General features: G+C 42.4%; 1 protein-coding gene across 1 annotated transcript in view; it reads left to right on the top strand.

Annotated features, from left to right (window-relative positions):
- Positions 1 to 22,834, top strand: part of tmeff1a (transmembrane protein with EGF-like and two follistatin-like domains 1a) — an 82,728-nt gene that overhangs the window by 34,500 nt on the left and 25,394 nt on the right. The window contains exons 2-4 of the mRNA XM_078287893.1: positions 4,437 to 4,546; positions 10,822 to 10,951; positions 19,548 to 19,577. Of these exons, the coding sequence (XP_078144019.1) occupies positions 4,437 to 4,546; positions 10,822 to 10,951; positions 19,548 to 19,577 (270 nt within the window). The remainder of the gene's footprint in view (positions 1 to 4,436; positions 4,547 to 10,821; positions 10,952 to 19,547; positions 19,578 to 22,834) is intronic.

Here is a 22,834-nt window from a genome sequence, read left to right as displayed (position 1 = left end):
TGGGGGTGGGGGGGGGTGGGGGGCGTCAGATAACGACCCAGGAGAGCGGCGGCTCGGGGGGGCGTGACGACCGGTCCGGCTCGGGGGATTCGGGGGGTCGATGCGCCTCCGGGCGGCGACTGCCACGCTCCGCCAGGTTCTTTAGTTCTGCTCCGATCCAAAAGAGGGAATTATGTGCATTTCAAATCCCTGTCTCTGTTGTAAAATGTATGAGGGCGAGGAATCAGAACAAAACACAGCAGGGTCGGCCGCAAACACACACACACACACACACACACACACACGCACACACGCACACACACATAAATATATTAACACCGATGAGCGGCTCGCTGTTCAGATAAGACGGCGCTGGAAGACAGTCACACACTGCAGTTTGTTCTCTCTGGTGTGTGTGTGTGTGTGTGTGTGTGTGTGTGTGTGTGTGTGTGGACCACAGTGGAGAAGTTTCATTTGCATTTCCATTCGCTGCTCGGCTCGGGTTAAACTCTTCTGGTTCATATTCAAAATTCGACATAATCCCAAATTGTTTGGGTATTAAAATTTGGCTTTCTGAAAACTCCCCGCAAACAGACACTCCAAACACTGTAACACCTCTGTCCTCTCTCTCTCTCTCTCTCTCTCTCTCTCTCACACACACACACACACACACCCGTTGCCCCTCGACCCTCACCCTCCCAGGCAGTGTGTGTCCTGATGGATGGGGCTGCTGGTTTGACTTAATTAGCCATGAAAGGCCCAGTGGCCTGCAGAGGGAAAGCAGGGCGGTTAGGGGTCGGCGGGGTTTTCAAGCTGCTGAAAGCTGATGTTTTGTGCCAATATTTAACATCTTTAAATTTGATTTTCTTGCCAAAATATTCAAAAATATTTTGTGTTTCTCCCAGAATTGTATTCTTGTCAGAGTGGAAGCAGCATTTAGTCGGACGATTAAGTCGGAAACTCAGCCATTACACCCAACTCTGTTTCCCAGTTATGACGCACTGGTGACCTTTAACTTTCTCAACGAGGCGAAAAAATCAACATTTTGTGAGTCAACAGTAAGAAAACACAGACACATGCACCTTTATTTCAAGACTGAAGTTATCCAGACTAAAACCTAACATTAGTTTCAATTAAGTTTGTCTAATTAGTTTGTTTAGCTGCAGGACGGCCATGTTTGTTTATTGTTCGTCCGCCAGGTTTGATTTTCCAAACAAACGGCACATGAAAGCAACGTGTGTTTAGCAGCCGACTTGGAAGTCCCGGATGTCGGACCTTCCCGTCAGCGCATGAACGCACCGTTACAGTCAGTGAGCAGGGTGGGGTTCAGTGCCTCACCCCCCCACACGCCCCACACATCAGCGAGGCACTGAGCTTCGGTAAACTCTGTCACTGTCGCCGTGATGTCGTCCGGTCCGAGCCGGGGCGGCGGAGCTGTGGCGGACAGGCTGGGATCAGCAGAGATACGGGCGTGGGGGAAAAGGTTGACATTTCTCCGGGGAGCGAGCGCTGAGCGATAGCGGAGCGGCGGTTAAAGGGCAGCAGCCGTGGAAAACTGTGTTCACCTTATCGAGGCTGATGCTGGAGTGAGAGCGGCTGCTCTGGTTTGGTGTTCCTCGCTTCTCACGGTCAAACACATGGAAAAATGGAGATGTGGCGATGTCACTGTATGAAATAAATACATCTGTGAGGTTCTATGGGACGATACTGGATGGATTTACTTGATATATGATGAAACCACAGAACTTGAATGGATAGAACGGTAATTTCCATTCAAATCAACGCTCCTGGACGGTCGGAGTGGCGGCCATCTTGCTGTGACCCGTCGGACTAGCTTCTGTATAAAGAGACTCACAGCAAGTCACTGAGCTGAGAGGTTTTACAGCAAGAACCAAAGCAGCTTCTCTGTCTCCTTGCTGCCATGGATTGCTAACATGCTAATGTTGACTAGAAGAGCTAGAGAGAGAAGTACAGTCTGTGATGAAGCTACGTTAGCCTCGTCGCTAACGTTAGCTTCCGGTTGAGTTCTGACAGTTTGCTAACAGACTCGTCTGCTCAGTTAATGTGACAGACTTTGACAGACTGTTTAAACCGGCGCATTACAACTTCCTGTTGCCAGCTATGGCCTTCATTAAATCGCTCCACAACCTGCCCAAAATGTGTTATTTGTTATGTATCTAGTGCTAGTAACCATTACAATTTTGTTGTTTTTGTTGGATTGGTCGCAAAAAGACGTCACACCAAAATTAACTTTATATTCTAGTTGCTGACAGGTATGAACCAGAATGTAAACCTCACTTGGGTGTAAGAACTCACACAAAAGTTTTATGGGTAAACAAAGTCAGAGTCCCATTCATTGTCTATGGAGCAGAGCCAGATTTTACATCACATTCACAAGTTCAACGGTCAGTTCACAAGTGTTGGCTGAACTGTGCTGGCACACAGGAAGAACATATGTGAACTCTTAAAATAGGTGGCGTTCCCCTTTAAGTCCTCAACACCACCGCCTTAATACCTCATAAAATTTCAGTTCTCTGAGGTATGAGGCAGTGGTTCCCACATATGGGTCCGGGGACCACCGGGGGTCCTTCAGGGGGTTCCCAGGGGTCCCCGGCAACACAAGGAATAGTTTCATTTCACTATTACTTTGCTCATTTGAATTTAGAAACAGGAGTGTGAATGAAAGCTCACGCTCCATGTTTGAGGCTCTCTGGTTTTACCTTCTCCAGGCTGAAAGCTCTTTCTCTCTCCCAGGAAAACAGAGTCTGGTTATTGCGGCTAGTTGTTAGCGACGTGGCGGCCATTTTTAGGAGTAGGGGAGGTCCACAAACAGTAATTACAGGCCATTACAAGGCTCTTCAAAGCCCACTCAGCCGTGGTCTGTGACACTTAACCCCCCCTCCCCCACCTCCTGTTTTTAGCATGAGGAGGCAGGAATCCCTGGCTTTTATCTCGATGAAAACGCGGCTAATTTAAGTCGGCTGCACATTTCTGAGTCATGAGGCCTGTCATTAGAGGGAAGAGAAGAGACGACTCTGAAGGTCTTCATGTAGCGGAGGCTGTGGAGGAGAGAGGAGGAGGAGGCAGCGCGGTTCGGCCTGCAGACCGAAGGTTTCACAGGATTCAGGTTTCAGGATTTAGTCTTCAGATAGCTTTACAAGTGTGAGACTGTAGTCGGATTAAGACGAGGGGAAGAAGCTAAACAGAAGGTTTAAGCAGTTTAAAGCAGGTTGACAACAGCTTCTGTTTCCTGGTTGGCTGTTACAGACCAGGTGGTGATTTTAAAGGTTCCATATTATTCAGTTTTCATGGTTCAGTTTCCAAATCCCCTCTGTCTCAAGATCAGAATAATGTTCTTCATGATGTTCTGCAGATAAATGTAGTTTAGAACAAAGTTGAACTGAATGAGTTAAACTGAATGAATGTGAAGACGTCACAGTACTGGGCCCTGATTGGCCGACAGCAGCGGCTCCTCTAATTCAAATGAGGTAAACCTGCTGAGTGGAGGCTTTCAGTTCAAATGCTGCAGACTGGACCCTGATTGGACGGATTTCAGTCATTCTTTAGTGAGGGAGCCAATCAGGACTGAGTTTGTCTGAAACTGACTGGAAAAAGGATGAAATATGATCAAACATGTATATAAATGGAGGAAAATTTGAATTCCTCTAATATGGGACCTTTAGGTGATACATAATGAGGACCAATTACAATATTATGACTGTATTAGCTGCAGTACAGTTTGTCCATAGCTAATTCCATAGAAATGCATATTGACACGCTCTTATTCAGTGCAGCTTACAGTCAGCGAGCTGTTATGGGTAATAAATAAATAAATGGATTATGGGCTGCAATCCTGCCAGGAAACTACTATTTTCCTGACCACCAGAAACAAAAATTCATCTGTCACTTTCATTATTTTACCCACCAACTAGAATTTTCTTTTTAAATAAAATGAGTGTGCCAGAATTTACTATTGAGTATTCTGGAGGTGTTGTGGGTCTAATTCACCTAATCTCTCTACCCACCCGCCTGTCTGAAAGTTAGGAAATGAGCACAAACTGTGAAACGCAGATTTACATGCTGCGGACAATCATGTGAAAATGATGTTCCTCCAACACAAACTGGATTCTGTGACAAAAACCTGAATTGGACATTTTCAGCTGCAGGTCGGCTAACAGTTAAGTTTAGGCAACTAAAACAACTTGGATAAGGTTTGGGAAAGGCTTTGGTCGGTTAAATAAGAAAAACTTTAGCTAAACGTTAAAATTTGACTCTCAGTAGAAATTTCCTTCATACAAGCTGGGAATTGTGTGACTCTACTGCCTGGTTACAGTCGTGTCTCCTTCATGGAACCGTTTCCTGCTGGGAAAACTGAATTTTGACACAGAGATCAGGTTGTGTCAGTCCTTCTGTCTGTCTAACTAACCCTCCCTCTTGTTGTTTCTCTGTCGTTGCAGATCTGTCGGAGAAGAAGAGCGACCTGAGGGTTTGTGACGACTCGACCTGTCGATTCGGGGGCGTCTGCCGAGACGACGGAGCTCAGCTCAAATGTGTCTGCCAGTTTCAGGTGGGGGGAAGTAGGAAGCGTGTTGCGATCTTTGTTTTTTTCCTTTAAATTTTAGCCTTTATTCACCCAGGTTTCGTCCTCTTGAGCCGACATTAGATGACAGAGGAACCTTATTTGACAGGACATTAAAATCAGGGGAGCGGAGATAGATCTTTGCACTGATGATGGCCTGATGGGCTGAAGCTATAATTAATCTTCACTATTTTGCACTTTTTGAGCACTTTTTCTGCACTATGTCGTATTAACCGCTTTCACCCTGCTGGTCCCATCATTACAAACGCATGTTGCGCAGCTTAGCTTTGTTCAAACCCACGTAACTTTATTTAAAAATTCTTGTCAAGATTTCCAAAGGTTTCCAAAGACACCAAACATGTCAGGCTGAATTACAGGGAAATGTGTAGAAAATTATGCAAAATACTTTTTTTTTTCCATTTGATGTACTGGAGCAGCCATAAAAAAAATGGTGTCTTGGATTTGAATATTTCACTCAGTATCAGCAGCTGTAGCTTCAGTGAAGCGTTGGAACGAGCAGATACAGAATATGGATGTGACGTTGATGTACAGTCTGGAAAAAAATATGTCTAACTTTGAAGCTACTTAAGGGGAAATTTAAGGGTAAAGTTTGGGTGCAAGGGGTTTAAAAAACTTCTTGCTGTATCAGCCCTCTGATTTCGTCTTTTGAGTCTTTTCATGCCCCAGCAAATCAGTTTGTCTGTCGTCTGATGTCTGTGTGAGACTCATCTGAATCTACAGTACGGTGCGTACTGTAGATTCAGATGAAGACACAGGCAGCGATTTTGGCAAGACAGGCGCAGTATCAAACACTCTCATTCAGCACTTTAGTCCTCTGGAGAGCGCGAGTCTCTGTTCCTCTCTTCAGACCCGGCAGTACAGAGCGATGTTCAGACGCAGACAGAAACCAACAGCAACCGCAGATCGTAATAAGACAGGGATAATCAGGAGAGAGGAGGAAAACAAGGAGGGAGACAGAGAGGAGAAACAGTGGTACGGTATTAAAAGGGTCAACTGATGAAAGCATTCGACAGTTTCCAATAGATTTATCTTCCATAGTGCTAAAAATTACTTTAAACTTGCAAAGAGTTTATATATGAACTTTGCCTGTATGTGGCTTTGCATGCTCTCTAATCTTTGCCGATTATGTCACTAGCGTTGGTTTGTGTCTTTGTACGTCTGTGTGTGTGTGTGAGAGTGTGTGTGTGTGTGTGTGTGAGTGTTGATTAGTCACGACAATGATGCTGAGTCACATTAAAACAAATTCAGCAGGGTTTAAGGAGCTCTGGTCCTGATAAACCTGCCATCTGTACATCCTGATTCTGCTCCTCCCGTCTGTCTACAAAGCCAGGGTGACAAAGTTGGAATATCAAACATCCACCTCCGACTGAAACTCGCCTCCTGAACAGCTGAACAAGTGATTCAGACACCTGCTCTGCAATCATTCATTTAAAGAAATAATCGACAACATTTTCATATAAATAAATATACATGAATGTCGGATAAATGTCCGTCTGCTCTAACACAACAGTGATCCAACCTATATCAGTTCATAAATCTTCTCCTCTGTCTGTTCTAAACAGCCGGTGTCTGGTCGCTCTTTCCTGGGAAAAATCCTCCGCCGCACAGGAAGTGATGCGTTTTACGTTTCCGGTTTGTTTGGAATCAACAGAAGAAGAAGAACTGGGTAGTTAGCATGAGCAGCGATAGCCGCCATGACTGAACAGACCAAGAAAAGAGAAACTCAAACTGCATCAACAGAGAATCCAAGCTCCGCCCACTCTTTTTGATTGACAGGTGATCTGTGGGAAGTGCAGAGCAGAAACACCACAGTGAGGCTGAGCGACAAAGATGTGTCAAATGAGTCAAAACCACTGATTTTGCAGATTATCACTTTAAAATTTAATATGTAACTAAGGACTGAAGTAACAGACCAAATCGGTGCTTCTTTATGAAAGATTTCACTTAGTCAACATGTAAAATAATAATAATAAATTCATATGTGTCGCTTTTTTCTAAAACAAACCTTGATCCCGTCCTCATGCTCACCGGTAGAATATCAATACCTTCGCCTCCGACTGGAAAATGAAGAAAAAAATCATTAATTATGTGCTCGGCAGCCTCTGATGAGCACGTTTGTTCTTTTTCTCATCCGAGTTGTTTTTCTTTTCTGAGGCGCGGAGTTTAGAAGGCTGCCATATTTCTCTCTAATGTGACTATAATTGCAACAGAAGGGCGGCAGGTGTGTGTGTGATGATGGCAGAATCCCACAGAGAGAGCAAGTCTGATGTTTGAGGCGGGATGAGGAAGAACAACCCCTCCCCACCACCACCACCCCCCCCCCCCCCCCAATTTCTTTGTGCGGTCTATGAGCTTGAAGGATTCCTCTGCTATTGGTGAAAGTTATGCCTACCATACACTAGAAGACTTTGAAAAGACTTTGAAAATACTTTTAAAAGAGTAAAGTCTGACACCCTCTCACATCCAGCTCACATCTAAAGACAATGTGTCATAAGTCACTGAGTTTTTAGTCACAGACTATAAGATTTTGCAAAGACTGCCTACCATACACTAGAAGACTTTGTCATTGAACTTCACTATTTGCATGAGCCAAGACTAAAGACTTCCGATAATATTAAACATGTTTGATTTTATCGGAACATCAAGACGAGAAACAGACTGACTTAAGACGGCTCGGACTGAGTTTTCTGACCACCTTACACCAAACGATCGAGATGACGGAAGCGCGCCACAACTCCAGCAAAACTCTCAGGATTTTATTCCGACATTATTGCGACAGTGAAATCGCTTGAAAAGTCGTTTGGTGTAAGGTCACCATTAGTCTCATTTTCCAGATTGGCCTCTCTCCCTTATAAAATCTGCTGTTGTTTTTATTTTTTACCTTTAGATAGAATTGACCTTATTCACACACGGCGGCCATTTTGAACTCTTGGGGTGGGAAACTCTACCCTGAAGATTAGCATAAATATACATATATATAAAACTAGCGTTACTTCAGCACATAAGCAAGGAGTTCACATAGACCAAACAGTCATCAAATTAGCAGCAATCTCAGGAACAACCACAACAACTGCTTGAATTTAGCAGGGAAGTTAGTTAGCTAGCTTACTAGTTAGGAAGCTACTAGCTACCTAGGCTAGCCTCTTCTTGCTAGCAATAACAGGCCAAATATATTAAAATGTGAACTCTGTATTCTTGAGGTCCATTTATTTCTAATATGTTTTTCAGTGGAGAATCTGAAATGCTAAATGTTTGTATGATGCATGTTGGTTCACAACTGCAGGACAGAGCTGAACTCGCTCTTCCAGGTAGAGTTTCCCGCCCTGAGTGTTCAAGATGGCTGCCGTGTGAAAAAGGTCAATAGATACTTTAGATGTCTTTTAGTAGCTCCATCTAATTTGTGGGGTGAGTTGTGGAATGATAAAGCTAGCTTATTCCACACTATTTTCAGGCGGAAACAGTCTTTCACAGCTGAACGACTTGAAGTAATACAAAGTAATACAAAGTCAAATGAGTCCTTGCAGTAATAGAAACTTTGTCCTGCAGGCAATAAAATAATAATTTGTTTCTAGCCTGTTTCCGACATGCTGTTTGGTGTCTTGTGCTTGTGTTTTATTTTGTTGCATCATTTTGTTCTGTGATTGATTGTTGATCAGATCTAGCTAGGCCCGTTCTCTGCAAAGTCCTTTGAGTCCTGCTGTGGTGAAGATTTAAACCTGACTTGACATGACACCCAGGTCACTTCTAGGTGGTATTCGTGACAGATCCTCACACTGAATGATTGATGAGTGGACGATAATGGAATATGGATTGTTTAACATTGATATGTGGCCTTGACAGCCGCGGTGGATGGTGCGTATCTGACGGCAAAGTCAAGTTATTTTGTGCTAACCTTCATACAAATTGAATGACCACAGAAACTCATGTGTCCTACATAGTAAATGATTCAGATGACTTCTGTAACCAAAAGCTTATTGTCACCTTGACGCCTTAAATTTGCTTTAAAAACAATTCACATCCCACACGTCCCGTTTGACAGATTAGAGTTTTATTCTCAGAGGCAGAGCTGCTCTGGAAGCACAAATAATCTAGTGGTTGAGTTAAATCTCAGTGGGCGGAGCCAAAGAACCACAGTTTTTCAGAGTACAAGTTAGCTAACTGGCAAACTTGAATGGCAAAGAAGGAACTCTGGTCAAAATATAAATGAAAATATAAATAACGATGACTTTTTGTTTTATTAATTCATGACCATGGCATTCATGATGTTGAAGGTCAGCAGCTAGCTATTTTATGTAGATAGCTGTAGGCTAGTATGGCTAGTTTGAACTTGAAGGTCAGCTAGCTAACTAGCTAACCTAGATAACTTAGTATGGTAGATTGTTTTTTTCAGTCAATAGAGTACTAGGCTTCATAATATTAGCTTCCTCCACTCTTACCTCTTGTCTTTTTCACTGAGCTTCAGTCTAATGTTACTTGGCCAGAAAAATGGTGGTTCTTTGGCTCCGCCCACTGAGGTTTAACTCAACCAATCAGATTATTTCTGCCTCCAGAGCAGCTCTAAGAAACCCCCAATCTGCACCAGTTGGAAGACATGTATGTGTTTCTCAGAGGAATATATACAGATTCCTAATTACAGTATGTGTAACATGGCAATTTAAGTGCTCTAAATTATTGATGCTGCATGAATAATCTGGGGAAGCAGGAATGTTTTCAGTCATCTTGTTGTCTGGGTGTTGTTCACTTACTGTTGTCTACTTGTTGGTGATTTACTGCAAGTTTACTTTACTGTAGCAGTTAAAAGTCATGTCTGGTAGGTTCTTCAAATGTAAAATGTAACATTTAATTAAAGTGGTAACGGCACTTCCCACAGATCACCTGTCAATCAAACAGTGTGGGCGGAGCTTGGGTTTTCTGTTGATGCAGTTTGAGTTTCTCTTTTCTTTGTTCAGCCATGGTGGCTATCGCTGCTCATGCTAACTACCCAGTTCTTCTTCTTCTGTTGATTCCAAACAAACTGGAAACATAAAACGCATCACTTCCTGTGCAGCAGAGGATTTTTAAAATAGAGAGGAACAAACACAAATATTTATTTATATGAAAATGTTGCAGATTATTACTTTAAACTGTGCTGGTCCCAAATCTTGTACCAAGCAAATCTTAATTGTATTGTTGGTATTTATGTTAGTAGAAGTTAGTTCACCTACTAAACAGTTTTAGAAAGTGCGGTTGAAGGATTGATTGGAGTTGTCTGATGTATTCTTTGATTTAACATCTGCCAATAGGTGAACAGTTTCATCCACAGCTCCTTACAGTATTATGATGGATCCATCGTTAGTATGGGTGGCAGTCAAACCCCTAACCCTGCAGTGTTAGTGCCTTGCTCTGCCCAGAGAGTTATAAATCACCACCTCAGTCTAATGGGCTATAATTCTCTTGATGAATAGATTTTCAGAAGCGTAACTGGGATCCTTCAACAAGGTCAAACATGCGGCCCTGCTGAGGCTGATGGGGTCGCTCCACTCCCACTCGAGTGTTTATAGGAGGCTGCGTCGTTTGGAGTGGGGATCGCCCGCTGCTATGAATAAATTACAGTTTGTCAGTTTGTCTCAGTGGACCGCTGCGTGCTGCAGGCATAGGAAACCTAGAGACGCCGTTCTTTACCGCCATCAAGAGCACAGCAGTGATGTGGCGAGGTGCTAGTTCCACCGATGTGGGTTTTTAAAGGCAGATACTGATAATGATAGTTTGATGTTTTGTGCTGAAGCTGCTGAAAGCTGATATTCTGATATTATCTGATATTTGCTGATTTGAAACCATTTACATTTGGCCTTTTCTATGCCAAAAATGCCAAGTATTCAGTGTTTCCACCAGAAAAGCCTCTGAAACCAAATTTTCAAATTTTAATGCCGGTTTTGTAGAGGTGGACGACATGACTGGCCGATATCTGATATTTAATAAAAGGCCAATATTTGCATTTGTATGTCCTTTTGGCTTTTATACAATAGTTACAAAAGTGTGTGTGCTGTGTAAAGTTTTCTTCAAAGTAGTCTACATACATAAGAGTAAAAAACAGGAGAAAACCAAACAGACTGCTAACCGGCTCCCTGGTTAACTATAGACTTGGTTTAGCACCCGTCTGTGTTCTGTGGGAATTATCAACTGGGCTGGAACTCGTCCAGTGTTTGACCCGTCACGCTGCATGGCTGAAGCGTAATTATTTTTCGACTGTGTTTGATTTCCAGTGCCACAAAAACTACATCCCTGTCTGCGGCTCCAATGGAGACACCTACCAGAACGAATGCTACAGGCGACAGGCGTCCTGCAAGCAGCAGAGACTCATCTCCCGGGTGTCAGACGGGCCGTGTTCTGCCGGTGAGTGCTGCCACAAAATATACAGCTCATTTAAATGTTATATGTCCTCTTTGGGTAAAACAAAGTAATTTCCTTAAAGTAAAATGTCCCCTAAAACACTTTAACATGCTCAGGTATTGTCAATGTACGATGTATTCTTGGCTCCATCCAGTAGTTTGTGTTTTTCTTCTTGGTGGATAACCGGCCAATCGTAGACGAGGTGACGTCACCTCCAGATGTTTCCAGCAGCTCCAGTGGAGTTTGATATGAGAAAATGTTTCAGGATGTAAAACATCAGCGGTAAACGTCAGGTTTTGGTGTCAGTCCCTCAGAATCAAAGAGCGAGGGCTTCTTTCTAGAGCCGCCATTTTGCACCGAGAGACGTTCAACAATCACACAGGGAGAAATCCATCGGAGAAGAAGAGAGAGACCAATTTCTCCACCACAGGAGCAGGAGAGAGACCAGAATGCACTGCAGCAGAGAGACAGGCTGGGGTTTGAGTAACAGGGCGATACTCAGTTTTTCCTAACTGGAAATTCTCGCTCTGCTCATACTATCACTATTGCTCTCTCACCAAACACCTAAAGTCAACAGCTGGATGCAACAAATCCACGCCTCTTCTTGACAAAAGGCATTCTGGGAAACGTATTAAATCACTAACTGAATTAGAAGTAGGCAAGGCAGGTTGAGGGAAAGTGGGTTCACCAAAAAAGTAAACTCTTCATCACAAAATAACTCCAGGAATGCATTGAACATCACAGGCTGATGATATATACTGTGTCAGAGTATTCAAGGGTGGAATTTTCCTCCTAGTTCATCATTCCATATCTCTGAATGATAGCGGATCCAGTCAGTAAAAGTGTTGTAAAAGTGTCATCCGAGGATGTAAGCTACCTACTCCCCCATAAAAAGTGCCATAATTTGTTTTAATTTTGCGCTATCAATCATTCTGTAATGGTAGGTGTCCCTTTTTTCAAACGGTGGAGATGTAATTATGGAATGAAACCGTTAAATACAGAGTCTCTTTTGATCAGGCACTTGTACACAGCAATTAAAGACTTGAGATCTTCTATATCTTTCCTTTTCACAGCGCAAAATACTGACATGAAAGTGTGAATCGTGGCAGCATTTCAAAACAAGTTTACGGACACTTACGGGTCATTTAAAAGTTTCTGAGATGTTTTGCTGATAGACAGACAGACTGAAGGGTGAAGGGTGAAGGAAATGATTTGAACTTTACAGCATCATTATAAGAACAGCTAAATGCCTCTAATGTGAATGTAAACACCTCACTAATATTTTTTAATTATACTCTTGAAGTCGACTGCTGCAGCTTCTTTAGCCGTTATATTTTAAATTGACCGAACACCAAGCGCCGTCCGGTTGTCCGGTTGTCCGGTTGTCCTTGGTTCCCCCCGAGCGTTCCCAGAACTCTCTCTCTGAAGCGCCATTGGTCGGACTGATTTCGGAGAAAAGGCCCGGTTAATCAATCCCAGATCAATTTTAATTAGGAGCCGTGGATGAGAGCTGCTAAAACCCGGAGCTGAGCGGTTCTAAAACCGGAGTCCGAGGACCTCCAGGGGTCCTTCAGGGGCTCCGGGGGGGCCGGGGCCAAACGAGGATTAGTTTAATTTCACTCTGACTGCATTCAATAGCAGTTAGCCCTAGGAGAGAGAGTATAATGAGGTTTCACTCTCCCTAATGTTATCTCCTCACATGAACCTCACAAAGACAGCAAAAATCTGGATTACCTGAAAAACCTTTATCATAGTTTCTCTATTTTTAACATGGAAAAGTTAAGGAATCGCTGCTCTAACTAAAGATCTACCAGCAAGATTCACATCTGTCATGGTCAAGGCTTCAGTTTTTCTTTTGGAGATTGAAATTGAAGACATTTAAGTTTTGGTAAGACTGTATTGGCAGTGGTGTACAGCAGAACCAGGCCAAATAGTGTAGTATAGTTGAAAAATGAAGTGTGGTGTTGGTTTTGACCTGCTTGGGGTCCCAGATGGGTGGGGTTCACTGCATCAGGACAGTTAAGATAAGCTGAGTTATCAATCACAGAAAAATTATACTTTCCTGTGATTTTCCAAACTTTCTGGTGCTCATTGTATTGTCCTGTGTACCAAACCCCACCCATCTGGCACCTAGCAGGGTATAAAACAAACCCTATTTCATGCAGGTATTGTGTACTGATAGTTTCAAAAACACTGAGACATATTAGAGAAATATTGGCATGGGAGAGGCTTTATTTCCTTTATTTGAAGCCTGCAGAGTTAACGGTCCAGAACAGTGTGATCCACCAGGCGGCGTAAATCAGACCCAGAACCCACACCAAGGACACCAAGCGCTCCCCCCCCCCCCGGCTCCTCCAACCCCCCGCCGGCTGAGGCGATTTTCTCATCAAGGACCCGGCGGGCTCTGCTTCTGCCCGGCGCTGGGAGCAGCCGTCTCCCCAGGCCGGCCGGGGGTTTATGTTGTCGGGGAAACTTACAGCGGCGGCGCGGCGGCGGTGCGGTCAACTCAATCTGTAGGGGCAGTGGCCTGATTTCCCAGGTGGCTCGGCCCGCCGCTCCGCTCTTATTACCCGTTAACGCTGGGATCCGGCGCTGCGATATGCCCCTCCGCCTCGCGCCTTCGCCTCCCTCCTGTCCGCTCGGCAATTTCCTCTCCTCTAGATTTATGCTTCCTGTAATTGGAGCGTTTGGCGGCTGCGGGCCAGGGCGGCGCCGCGAACACTCAGGCCCCGGCTCGCTTTATTTCCCCAAGCAGGGGGAGAAGGAGAAGGAAATGTAGCGCTTTGGCTTCTTTTGAGATAGGAGAGGAGGCATTGCACTCCCTCTAGACTGTGTGTGTGTGTGTATATGTGTGTGTGTGTGTGTGTGTGTGTGTGTATAGAGTGAGGAGGCTGAGAGGCGGAGAGAGTAAGAGAGACAGTCCAGAAGGTTCTGCTGGGATTTGAGTCTTACCTTCCACATCGTCCCTGGGCGTGAACGTCGCATTTCATTTCCTTTTTTAAATTGTTTGTTGCCTTTACTGGACAGTAGAGAGAGTAGAGAGACGGGAGGGATGGGGAGAGCGAGAGAGAGAGAGAGACAGGCAGAGAGAGAGAGAGAGAGAGAGACAGAGAGAGAGAGAGAGAGAGAGCCCACTTAGTACTCATTTCTGTCATTTCGTCTCAGCTTTAGCTCTCATGAAGTCCAGGATCTTTTTGGCTATGTACAGCTCAGCTTTAGACCAAGCAGTAAATACATTATCGCATATTCAAACAATGCATAAACAGCTGTAAATATCAAAAATATGCACAAGAGAAGTCCACATGTACAAGATAAAGCTTTATTTTTGTCAGTTACCCCAGAGGACACAGTCTAACATGCGGATGTTACTAAACTTTCACCTTTAAACCCAATGTAGCCTCATTTACCCAAGACTAATATAACTATTTAGACGTATTTTAAATGGCTAATCATCGTAAACTTGCCCAGTGGGACGGATGTCATGTGATGGATTTGACCCCGTGACATCACAGCTTCAGCTGACTGAGCCACCAGGACGCCGCAGCATCGCGTTTCCACCGGTCGTCCCAGCTGGTAGAAAGGTCCAGAAGTGAGCATGTAGCGTCCATACACCATGACATCATGACATCATGACATCATGACCATGACACCATGACACCATGACACCATGACATCATGACCATGACACCATGACACCATGACACCATGACATCATGACCATGACACCGTGACACCATGACATCATGACCATGACACCATGACATCATGACCATGACACCATGACATCATGACCATGACACCATGACATCATGACATCATGACCATGACACCATGACATCATGACCATGACACCGTGACATTATGACACCGTGACACCATGACATCATGACCGTGACACCGTGACACCATGACACCATGACCATGACGCCGTGACACCATGATGACACCATGACACCATGACATCATGACCGTGACACCGTGACACCATGACACCATGACCATGACGCCGTGACACCATGATGACACTATGACACCATGACATCATGACCGTGACGCCATGACACCGTGACACCATGACACCGTGACCCCGTGACACTGTGACACCATGACACCATGACATCATGACCGTGACGCTGTGACACCGTGACACCGTGATGACATCATGACCATGACACCGTGACATCATGGGTTCCAGTTTGGCTCATGTCACATCATGTCCTCTCTTTATATTATCTGTATATTATGTGTTATTTCTACATTATTACACGGCTTTTAGGAGCCGTGGATGAGAGCTGCTAAAACCCGGAGCTGAGTGGTTCTAAAACTGGAGCCTGAGGACCTCCAGGGGTCCTTCAGGGTCTCTGGGGGGGCCGGGGCCAAACGAGGATGAGTTTAATTCTCTTACATCTCTTACATCATGGATTCCAGTTTGGCTCATGTCAAATCATGTCCTCTCTCCTCTCTTTCCTGTCGCCCCCCCGCTGTATATTATCTGTTATTATTACACGCCGTTGTTGAATAATCAGCTCTGATTGGCTGATGAAGGCATTCAGACAGCTGGTTCACATCTAATCAGATCACTGCAGCGAAGAATTGTGCTTGATTTTGTTGATTTCTAATCAAGTGGCGACAATTAAATGGCTTCTGCCTGAAAGATGTTCTGCTAACTGAAGTTAGAGACATGGGAGATTTTTACAAGATTACTTTTATTCAGAGAGTCCCAAGTCAGTCTCAAGTCTTGAGGCTCAAGTCTCAAGTCAAGTCCTAAGTCTAAATGTAGATTACCAAGTCAAGTCCAAGTCATTAATGTCAAGTCTCAAGTCTAAATGTAGAACAGCAAGTCAAGTCAGAACAAATCAAGAGTCCAGTATCAATTTAATATCTTAAAGAAAACTAAATATCTAGGACTTTTCAATGCAATATGGTTTTAATAGGATAAAAACTTGGTAAGAGCATCATGAGTTTGATTTCTATAATCAGTTTCAACTTCAATAAATTCAATCATTCCATACAAATTCAGAAAACAGAATTTAAATTCAGTCGTCCGCTGGAACAAATCTCATCACTTTCAATCTAAGTCATTTACACAAACACAAGATCTCAAGTCAAGACTTTAGAAACCTTTTCAAGTCATCAAAGTACAAGTCAGAGTCAAGTCCCAAGTCACCAGAACCCAAGTCAAGTCAAGTCTCAAGTCTTCTCTTCATGCAGCAAGTCAAGTCTCAAGCGATTCAACGAGAAGGAAATCCAACAAAATCAAAGAAGACTTCCGCTGCTCTTTGTCCCTTCCATCAGAAACACCAGAAGAACAATCTTCAGGAGTATTTAGAGTTGGAAACACCATAATTATTTACACGTATTGATCTGAGGGCGGTGGAAGTGGGGGGGCGTGGTGAAGTTTACTGGGCAGCGGCTCGGTCTGCATCATTTAACAAAGGGGAGGCTGTGTTTATTTCCCTTAGCAGCTTTTATTGACTGCTGCAGCAGCCGCTCGCTCCATCTGGCCGCCGCGAGAACGGCTCCGGAAAGACTTTCTATCCATGGGAGGGATCTGCTGAGCGTGCTGCTTTGTTTCAGACCTGTCCAGTGTTAATGTAGTCACCAAATTAATGATTAAGATGCTCGTTGACGAAGGCTTTTTGTAAAACGAAGTCTACGATGCGTAAATATTCTCTCAGTCTCATGACGATATTTGGAAACATTTTCTTTCAAAATTTGAAGGTTTATTGATTCGTGGCTATTTAGATCTGCAGTATAGTACAGTCACATGATGTTTTTATTACCTGTACTTGGCTGTTTCTGATATTATTCTCACCAAACATGACGTAAAAATTGTATTTTATAAGGTTGAGCGTAGAGTTCAACAACAGAAAAACAGGAAAATGTTTAAATGTTGCAAATGTAATTTACACTAAAAGACTGGCGCTGCTTTTTTATTCTAAGGTTGAAGTGGATATTTTATTTTTTTATTATTATTATTTATTTATTGAATTTATTTGTAAGGGAACATGTACAATGTTAAACATAAATGTTGCCATAAATGTATTGTACGAGATTTAGCTTGGAGCTAAATTTCATCTGCAGAGATGTGTACAATCTGCACAAACACAAAATCACAACACTAACACACAACACACATGAGACACTGAAGTTTACAAAATTTAAAAACTAGTGTAAAGTGCATGTGCTTTAAAAATGAAGTCAGTTTCAGTCTGTAAATTAGTGGTTGCATGTTTGTTTAGCTTTAAGCCAGGTTTTTAATAGTCAGTGAATATATTTTCATCGACTATAGTGTAATTACTTTAGTTGACTGAAATCATCGGCCATTTTAGTCAGTACATAATTGACTAAATCTAATTAATATGCCGTGACTCAAATCTGACTGAGTGTAAATCTGTTTTTGTTAGTTACTGAGAGCAGAGATCGACTTCAGGAACCAAACAGTTGATCTCTGGATTCAGACGGATGATTTCCATCGTCCAGACCTGTTGGAGTCAAAGTGGTCTGAGGACTTTTAAGGGGAAGTGGGGAGGTTTCGGTCCGCATCGCAAACATTAAGCTGATCGCTGCCTCGTGTTTTGATTTTCCCATCAGCACATGTCTGTTACCTGCAGCCTCTAAGAGTGTTTCCTCCATGATGGGAGCTGAAGGCTGAACTCCACCTGCAGTTTTAAACGACGCTCTTTACATTTAGTCAATAATATCCTGACAGCAGCATTAATATGAGCGGTCACTCCCGGCCCGCCGCTGTCCCCTTTCATGAAAAACACTCTAATCACGACATTGTAAAGAAGTGCTGCAACTAAAGGTGAAATTTAATTGAACAAAGCAGCCAGTATCCATTTCTTAATGCAACGACGGCGTGCCAGACTCTCCGAAGCAAGCGTCCATTTCTTAATTCGAGGGACGCCATGCCAGGATTTATGCTGTCAAGGTCCATTTCCTAATGCAGCAGCTGCATGCCAACAGCTTCATCCTCTTTATAACGCTCCGCTCTTACGAAGGATGTGACACTTTCAACACATCTGTGGGTCTGAGATTGGACAGAAAACATCTGTCACCTTTCAATACAACAAACACTCCCTGTCAAAAGTTTGGACACATCACATTTTTCTTTATTTTTTACTATTTTCCACATTTTAGAATAACAGTTAAGACATCAAAACGATGAAATAACACAAATGGAATTATGCAGCGACCAAAAAAGTGCTAAACAAATCAAAACTATCTTATATTTTAGATTCTTTAAAGCAGCCGCTCTTTGCCTTGATGGAAAGACAAAGGCTTTGGAAAGAAATTCATACATAGGATCAACTTCACTATTTATATTTGTCTAAGAAACTCATTTCAAGCATTTAAGCAGAAGCCTTTAGATCAAAATGAAACACAGAACATTCAGTCAGGTGTTACTCAAAGGTGGAAAGTAACTAAGTACATTTACTCAAGTAAACTTAGGTACAATTTTGAGGTTCTGGCACTTTACTTGAGTATTTCCATCCTGTGAGACTTTCTACTTTTCCTCCTCTACATCTCAGAGGGAAATCTTGTTCTTTTTCCTCCTCTACATTTATCTGCCGGCTGGAGTTACTAGTTACTTTGCAGAATAAGGTTTTACACGCAAAACATACGATAAGCTCATAAAACATGTTGCATTGTTAGAGTTTAAACTCCAACAGTATCTGGAGCAGTTAGACCGACAACATTAAAATACTTCTGACAGGTTCATGCTTCAATAATTTAACTCTCTGACAGAATGACGACTTTTACTTTTCATACTTCTGTACATTTTACTGCTGATACTTCTTCTACTTTTACTGAAGTAAACTTTAAATGAAGTCTACTTTTACTTAAGTAAAGGGTTTGAGGACTTTTTCCACCACTGATGTTACATCATCATACAAGTGTCAGTATGGTTTGCTGATATTGGCCTAAAAAAGAAAAATCAGATCTGGTCCAGTCTGATATGATGGACATGATGCAGTTTGATTGATTTCATATTTATTGTAGAATTGATTGATATTTTGCTTACCTACTAGTTTTGCATAGGTATCATTACCCAAAATCTAATCACATTCTGTACCTCTGAAATCTAAAATTAAACAAGAATGTGAACATCTATTTCACAACAAAGAACTTAAAAATTAACACCTTAATTTTTTTATTTATCCATGTAAATTTGACTGACATAAATGAATCAAAATGCCCTTCTATTCTAATTGATTCTAATAAGAGATGTGATCAGATTGCACACAAATATGCATGAATATATTCTTATTCTTGGTATTAGTATTAGTATTGGTATTGGTATTGGTATTAGGCTGTAATCCTTGGTTTCAGTGGAGAGTGTTAATGTCCCATGATGGTCTAAATGTTGTTTCAGAGGCTTTTCTGCCCTTTCTGGATTTTTCTTTTTTGCATGAACATGATCAAATTTAAAAGACACTGAATATGAGTACAAAATATCAGCTATCAGTCCAAAAATACTGGTATCAGCATTAGCTTCAAAAACCCCAAAGAGTGCCATAAGACCTTGATAAGTGTTTGATAACTGTTCAGAAATAGCTAACAGAGTGTTCTCGTGTCTCTCGTTTCTTCACAGATCCTGGTTCCGGTTCTGGAGACGGAGACGGTGAGTCTGGCTTTTTAAATCTCTGTGTGACTCTGGTAGTGTCTTGGGTCGTGTATCTCCCAAAAATCAGTGATTCTGTGATCTGTTGCTCCGGTAGAGCAGACTGGAGAATTGTGTTTTTTTTTCTCTCTCCATTCACTGCCATTGTCTGGAGGAACAGTCTGAAAATCACTTCTAGCACATAAAGGACCGCCGACAAAGCAGATTCTGACTATATATAAAAAACTAGTCATGCTGCTGGATTGTTTTTAAGTGAATCTCTTTCTTTATGTTTATTAAACCTTCAGTCTGAACAAGTGGAACACTGAAATCTGGCAACAAAACTGGCAAACATAAATCAATTACATTTCAGTCTTACAGTAATCGCCCTTTCAGAAACACGCAGTGCCTGTACTGCAGCAGTGTAGTTAAATCAGATCCTGTGTGTGTGTTGGTGAATGTTTTCTTTTTCCACTTCCTGTCTGAATCCAGCAGTGTTCTGACATGTTGAACGCTCTCCGCAAAAACCGCCGTTCTGTTTTTCCCCCCGGCGTTGATGTGAAGGAACAGCGAGGTGGCTCGGCTTCAGAGCAAAAAGCGCTTCATGATGTCAGTTCACCACGGGCTATTTTAAAAGTCTTGAGCAGCACACAGGCTAATACTCTGCATAATACTCTCCTATTTCCTCCATGCTGGAAATGCTAATGCGGTCCCTTGACCATGACAGGAGGGGTTTGCTGGCTGTTATTCATTTAGATCGCAGTTTGACTTCAAATTCCCACCGATCCTCCGCTGCCTCTCGCTCTGAACCGGAGATGTTCATGAAATAGAGCTCCGGGAATATATTCATCATTTGAATGTGTGATTCTACTGAACTGGCAGCGATTTAATCAATAGTTTACCACAGCAAATCAGCAGGGGAGGAGCTGTGCAGAGGCTGTGAGTGAGCAGGTTTAGATGCGGCGTCAGGTGGGTGGAGGGGGAGGATGTTTCTGATCAGGTCTCAGAGGGTTGACGAAGGTCCTGAGAAACCAGACTGTACTGTGTTACCTTCTGGAGCAGCGTGGGTCTAACTCAACAGGCGATATCCAACATTTAATATTGCAATACTGTCCAGCCAAAATATCACGATATACAATATTATCGCGGGGGGTGGGGGGCGTTTTTTTTTTTTTGCCCGGGTTTTTGTGGAGGGGTATTTTATTTTATTTCTTCTAAGATAATTCTTTCACATTATTATTAAAAGCCTAGAAATTTTTACTATTGAAGCATTGGAGGAAACAAAGGACATTTGCTGTAATTTGCTCATTCCTGCTGTTTCCAGAAAAATTAAGTTGATTGTGGAAAAGGGAAAACACTTGAAAGTATGATTTGAGAATGATTATTTTAGTTTTTTTACTATCCTACCACTAGTAGATTATAAATGCATATGTTTAAAAGCTTGTACAATTGTGATCTCAGCAACATGGCCGGGAGGGGTGGGGAACATTTCTTTATTTGATATTGCGGGAAATATCGCAATATTTTGTGAATATCGTGATATTTCCCGATATTCGATAATATTGAATATCGGCCCAAGCCTATAATTCAACCAGTCATCTGTGATGGGAGGAGCCCAGTGGCCCTTCCTTTAAGATCCATGCTACACTGGTCTGCAAAGCTTTGGGCCTCCTGGACAAAATGTATTTTTTGTTGATTTTGAACCTCAGCAGGGAACAAACTTGACATATTTCTGCAAATTTTAATGCACCGTTACTCTTTATCTGCTGAATTTAACAGATTGAAAAAAAAATGTAGTTACAGAACTTAGTAACACCTCCTTTGGCAGAAATCCTCCAAACGTTTCTTCTAGCGAGCTGACAGTCTTTTTATTCATGCTTTAGGATTTTTTTCCCCTGCTCTTCCTTGCAGAATGCTTCTAGTTCAGAAATATCCTCAGGTCGTCTTGCATGTTTGAGGTCTAACCGCAGATTCTCAATAATATTCAAGTCTGGGAACTGCATCTCCACAATGTCAGCTTGTCATGAACAGCCTGATGTCCGTGCATTTTCGGGGTTATCCAATGCAATTTGAAAGGGTCGAATTTTCTCAACCAATGGAGGAGCATGTAATCCAAAATGTAAGTTTCAGTTACACAAACATGCAGAGCATCGGCTGCATTGGTCGAGGTTTAACTCGACCAATCAGATCGTTTCTGCCTCCAGAGCCGCTCTGCCTGTGAGAAACATCTGTAGAGCTAAAACTACAATCTGCTTCATTCAGCCGAAGTTAAAACATGAAGAACGCGCTGCAAAATTGGAGTTAAGTTCAAGTTCCGCTTTACTGTCATCTCAGCTGCATAAATCTACATATATACATACAAATATACACAGACTGTACACAGTGACACCAAATATTGTTTCTCCAGGCTCAAGGTGCAACAGAGATGCAGTGAAAATAACAAGACAAGTTAGTAATAAAACAACAGTGCACAGACAATGATGCAGACAGATAAATACCCAAACTACCCAACATCATACATCACGTCACATTTTAATCTAAAAACTGTCAAAGACGATCTAAAAACTATCAGTAAAACTCCAGGTGAAGTGCTCAGGTAGGTTTCATGACAGCAGCGATAAATTCTCCACATGAATCGTATAAAGCAGTTTGTTTCTCAGCCAAGAGTCTGCAGGTTTTAACCCTAACCCTGCAACCAAACACACCAGCAGCTGATTTCACATTGATTAGCACACATTCAGCCAGAGAGGAGGAACTGACCAGTGACGTCAGCTGCTGTGTGTTTGGTTGCAGTGAAAACCTGCAGACTCTGGCTGGTATTGATTCGACCCGCTGGTACAAGGGACATTTACACTGCCGGTCAACAGTTTGACACATGCATTTTTCTTTATTTTGACCATTTTTCATTTAGAATAATAGTAAAGACATCACAACTATGAAATAACAACATAACATAACAAATGGAATTATGCAAGTGTCAAAAAAGTGTCAAAACTAGTCAAAAAACTAGTCAAAACTATCTTATATTTTAGATTCTTTAAAGCAGCTGCCCTTTGCCACATCACATTTTTCTTTATTTTTACTATTTTCCACATTTTAGAATAACAGCAAAGACATCAAAACGATGAAATAACACAAATGGAATTATGCAGCGACCAAAAAAGTGTTAAACAAATCAAAACTATCTTATATTTTAGATTCTTTAAAGCAGCCGCCCTTTGCCTTGATGGAAAGGCAAAGGCTTTGGAAAGAAATTCATACATAGGATCAACTTCACT

This window comes from Centroberyx gerrardi, chromosome 13 (assembly GCF_048128805.1).
Source record: "Centroberyx gerrardi isolate f3 chromosome 13, fCenGer3.hap1.cur.20231027, whole genome shotgun sequence".
Lineage (NCBI taxonomy): Eukaryota > Metazoa > Chordata > Actinopteri > Beryciformes > Berycidae > Centroberyx > Centroberyx gerrardi.
This window is presented reverse-complemented; position numbering and strand designations above follow the sequence as displayed.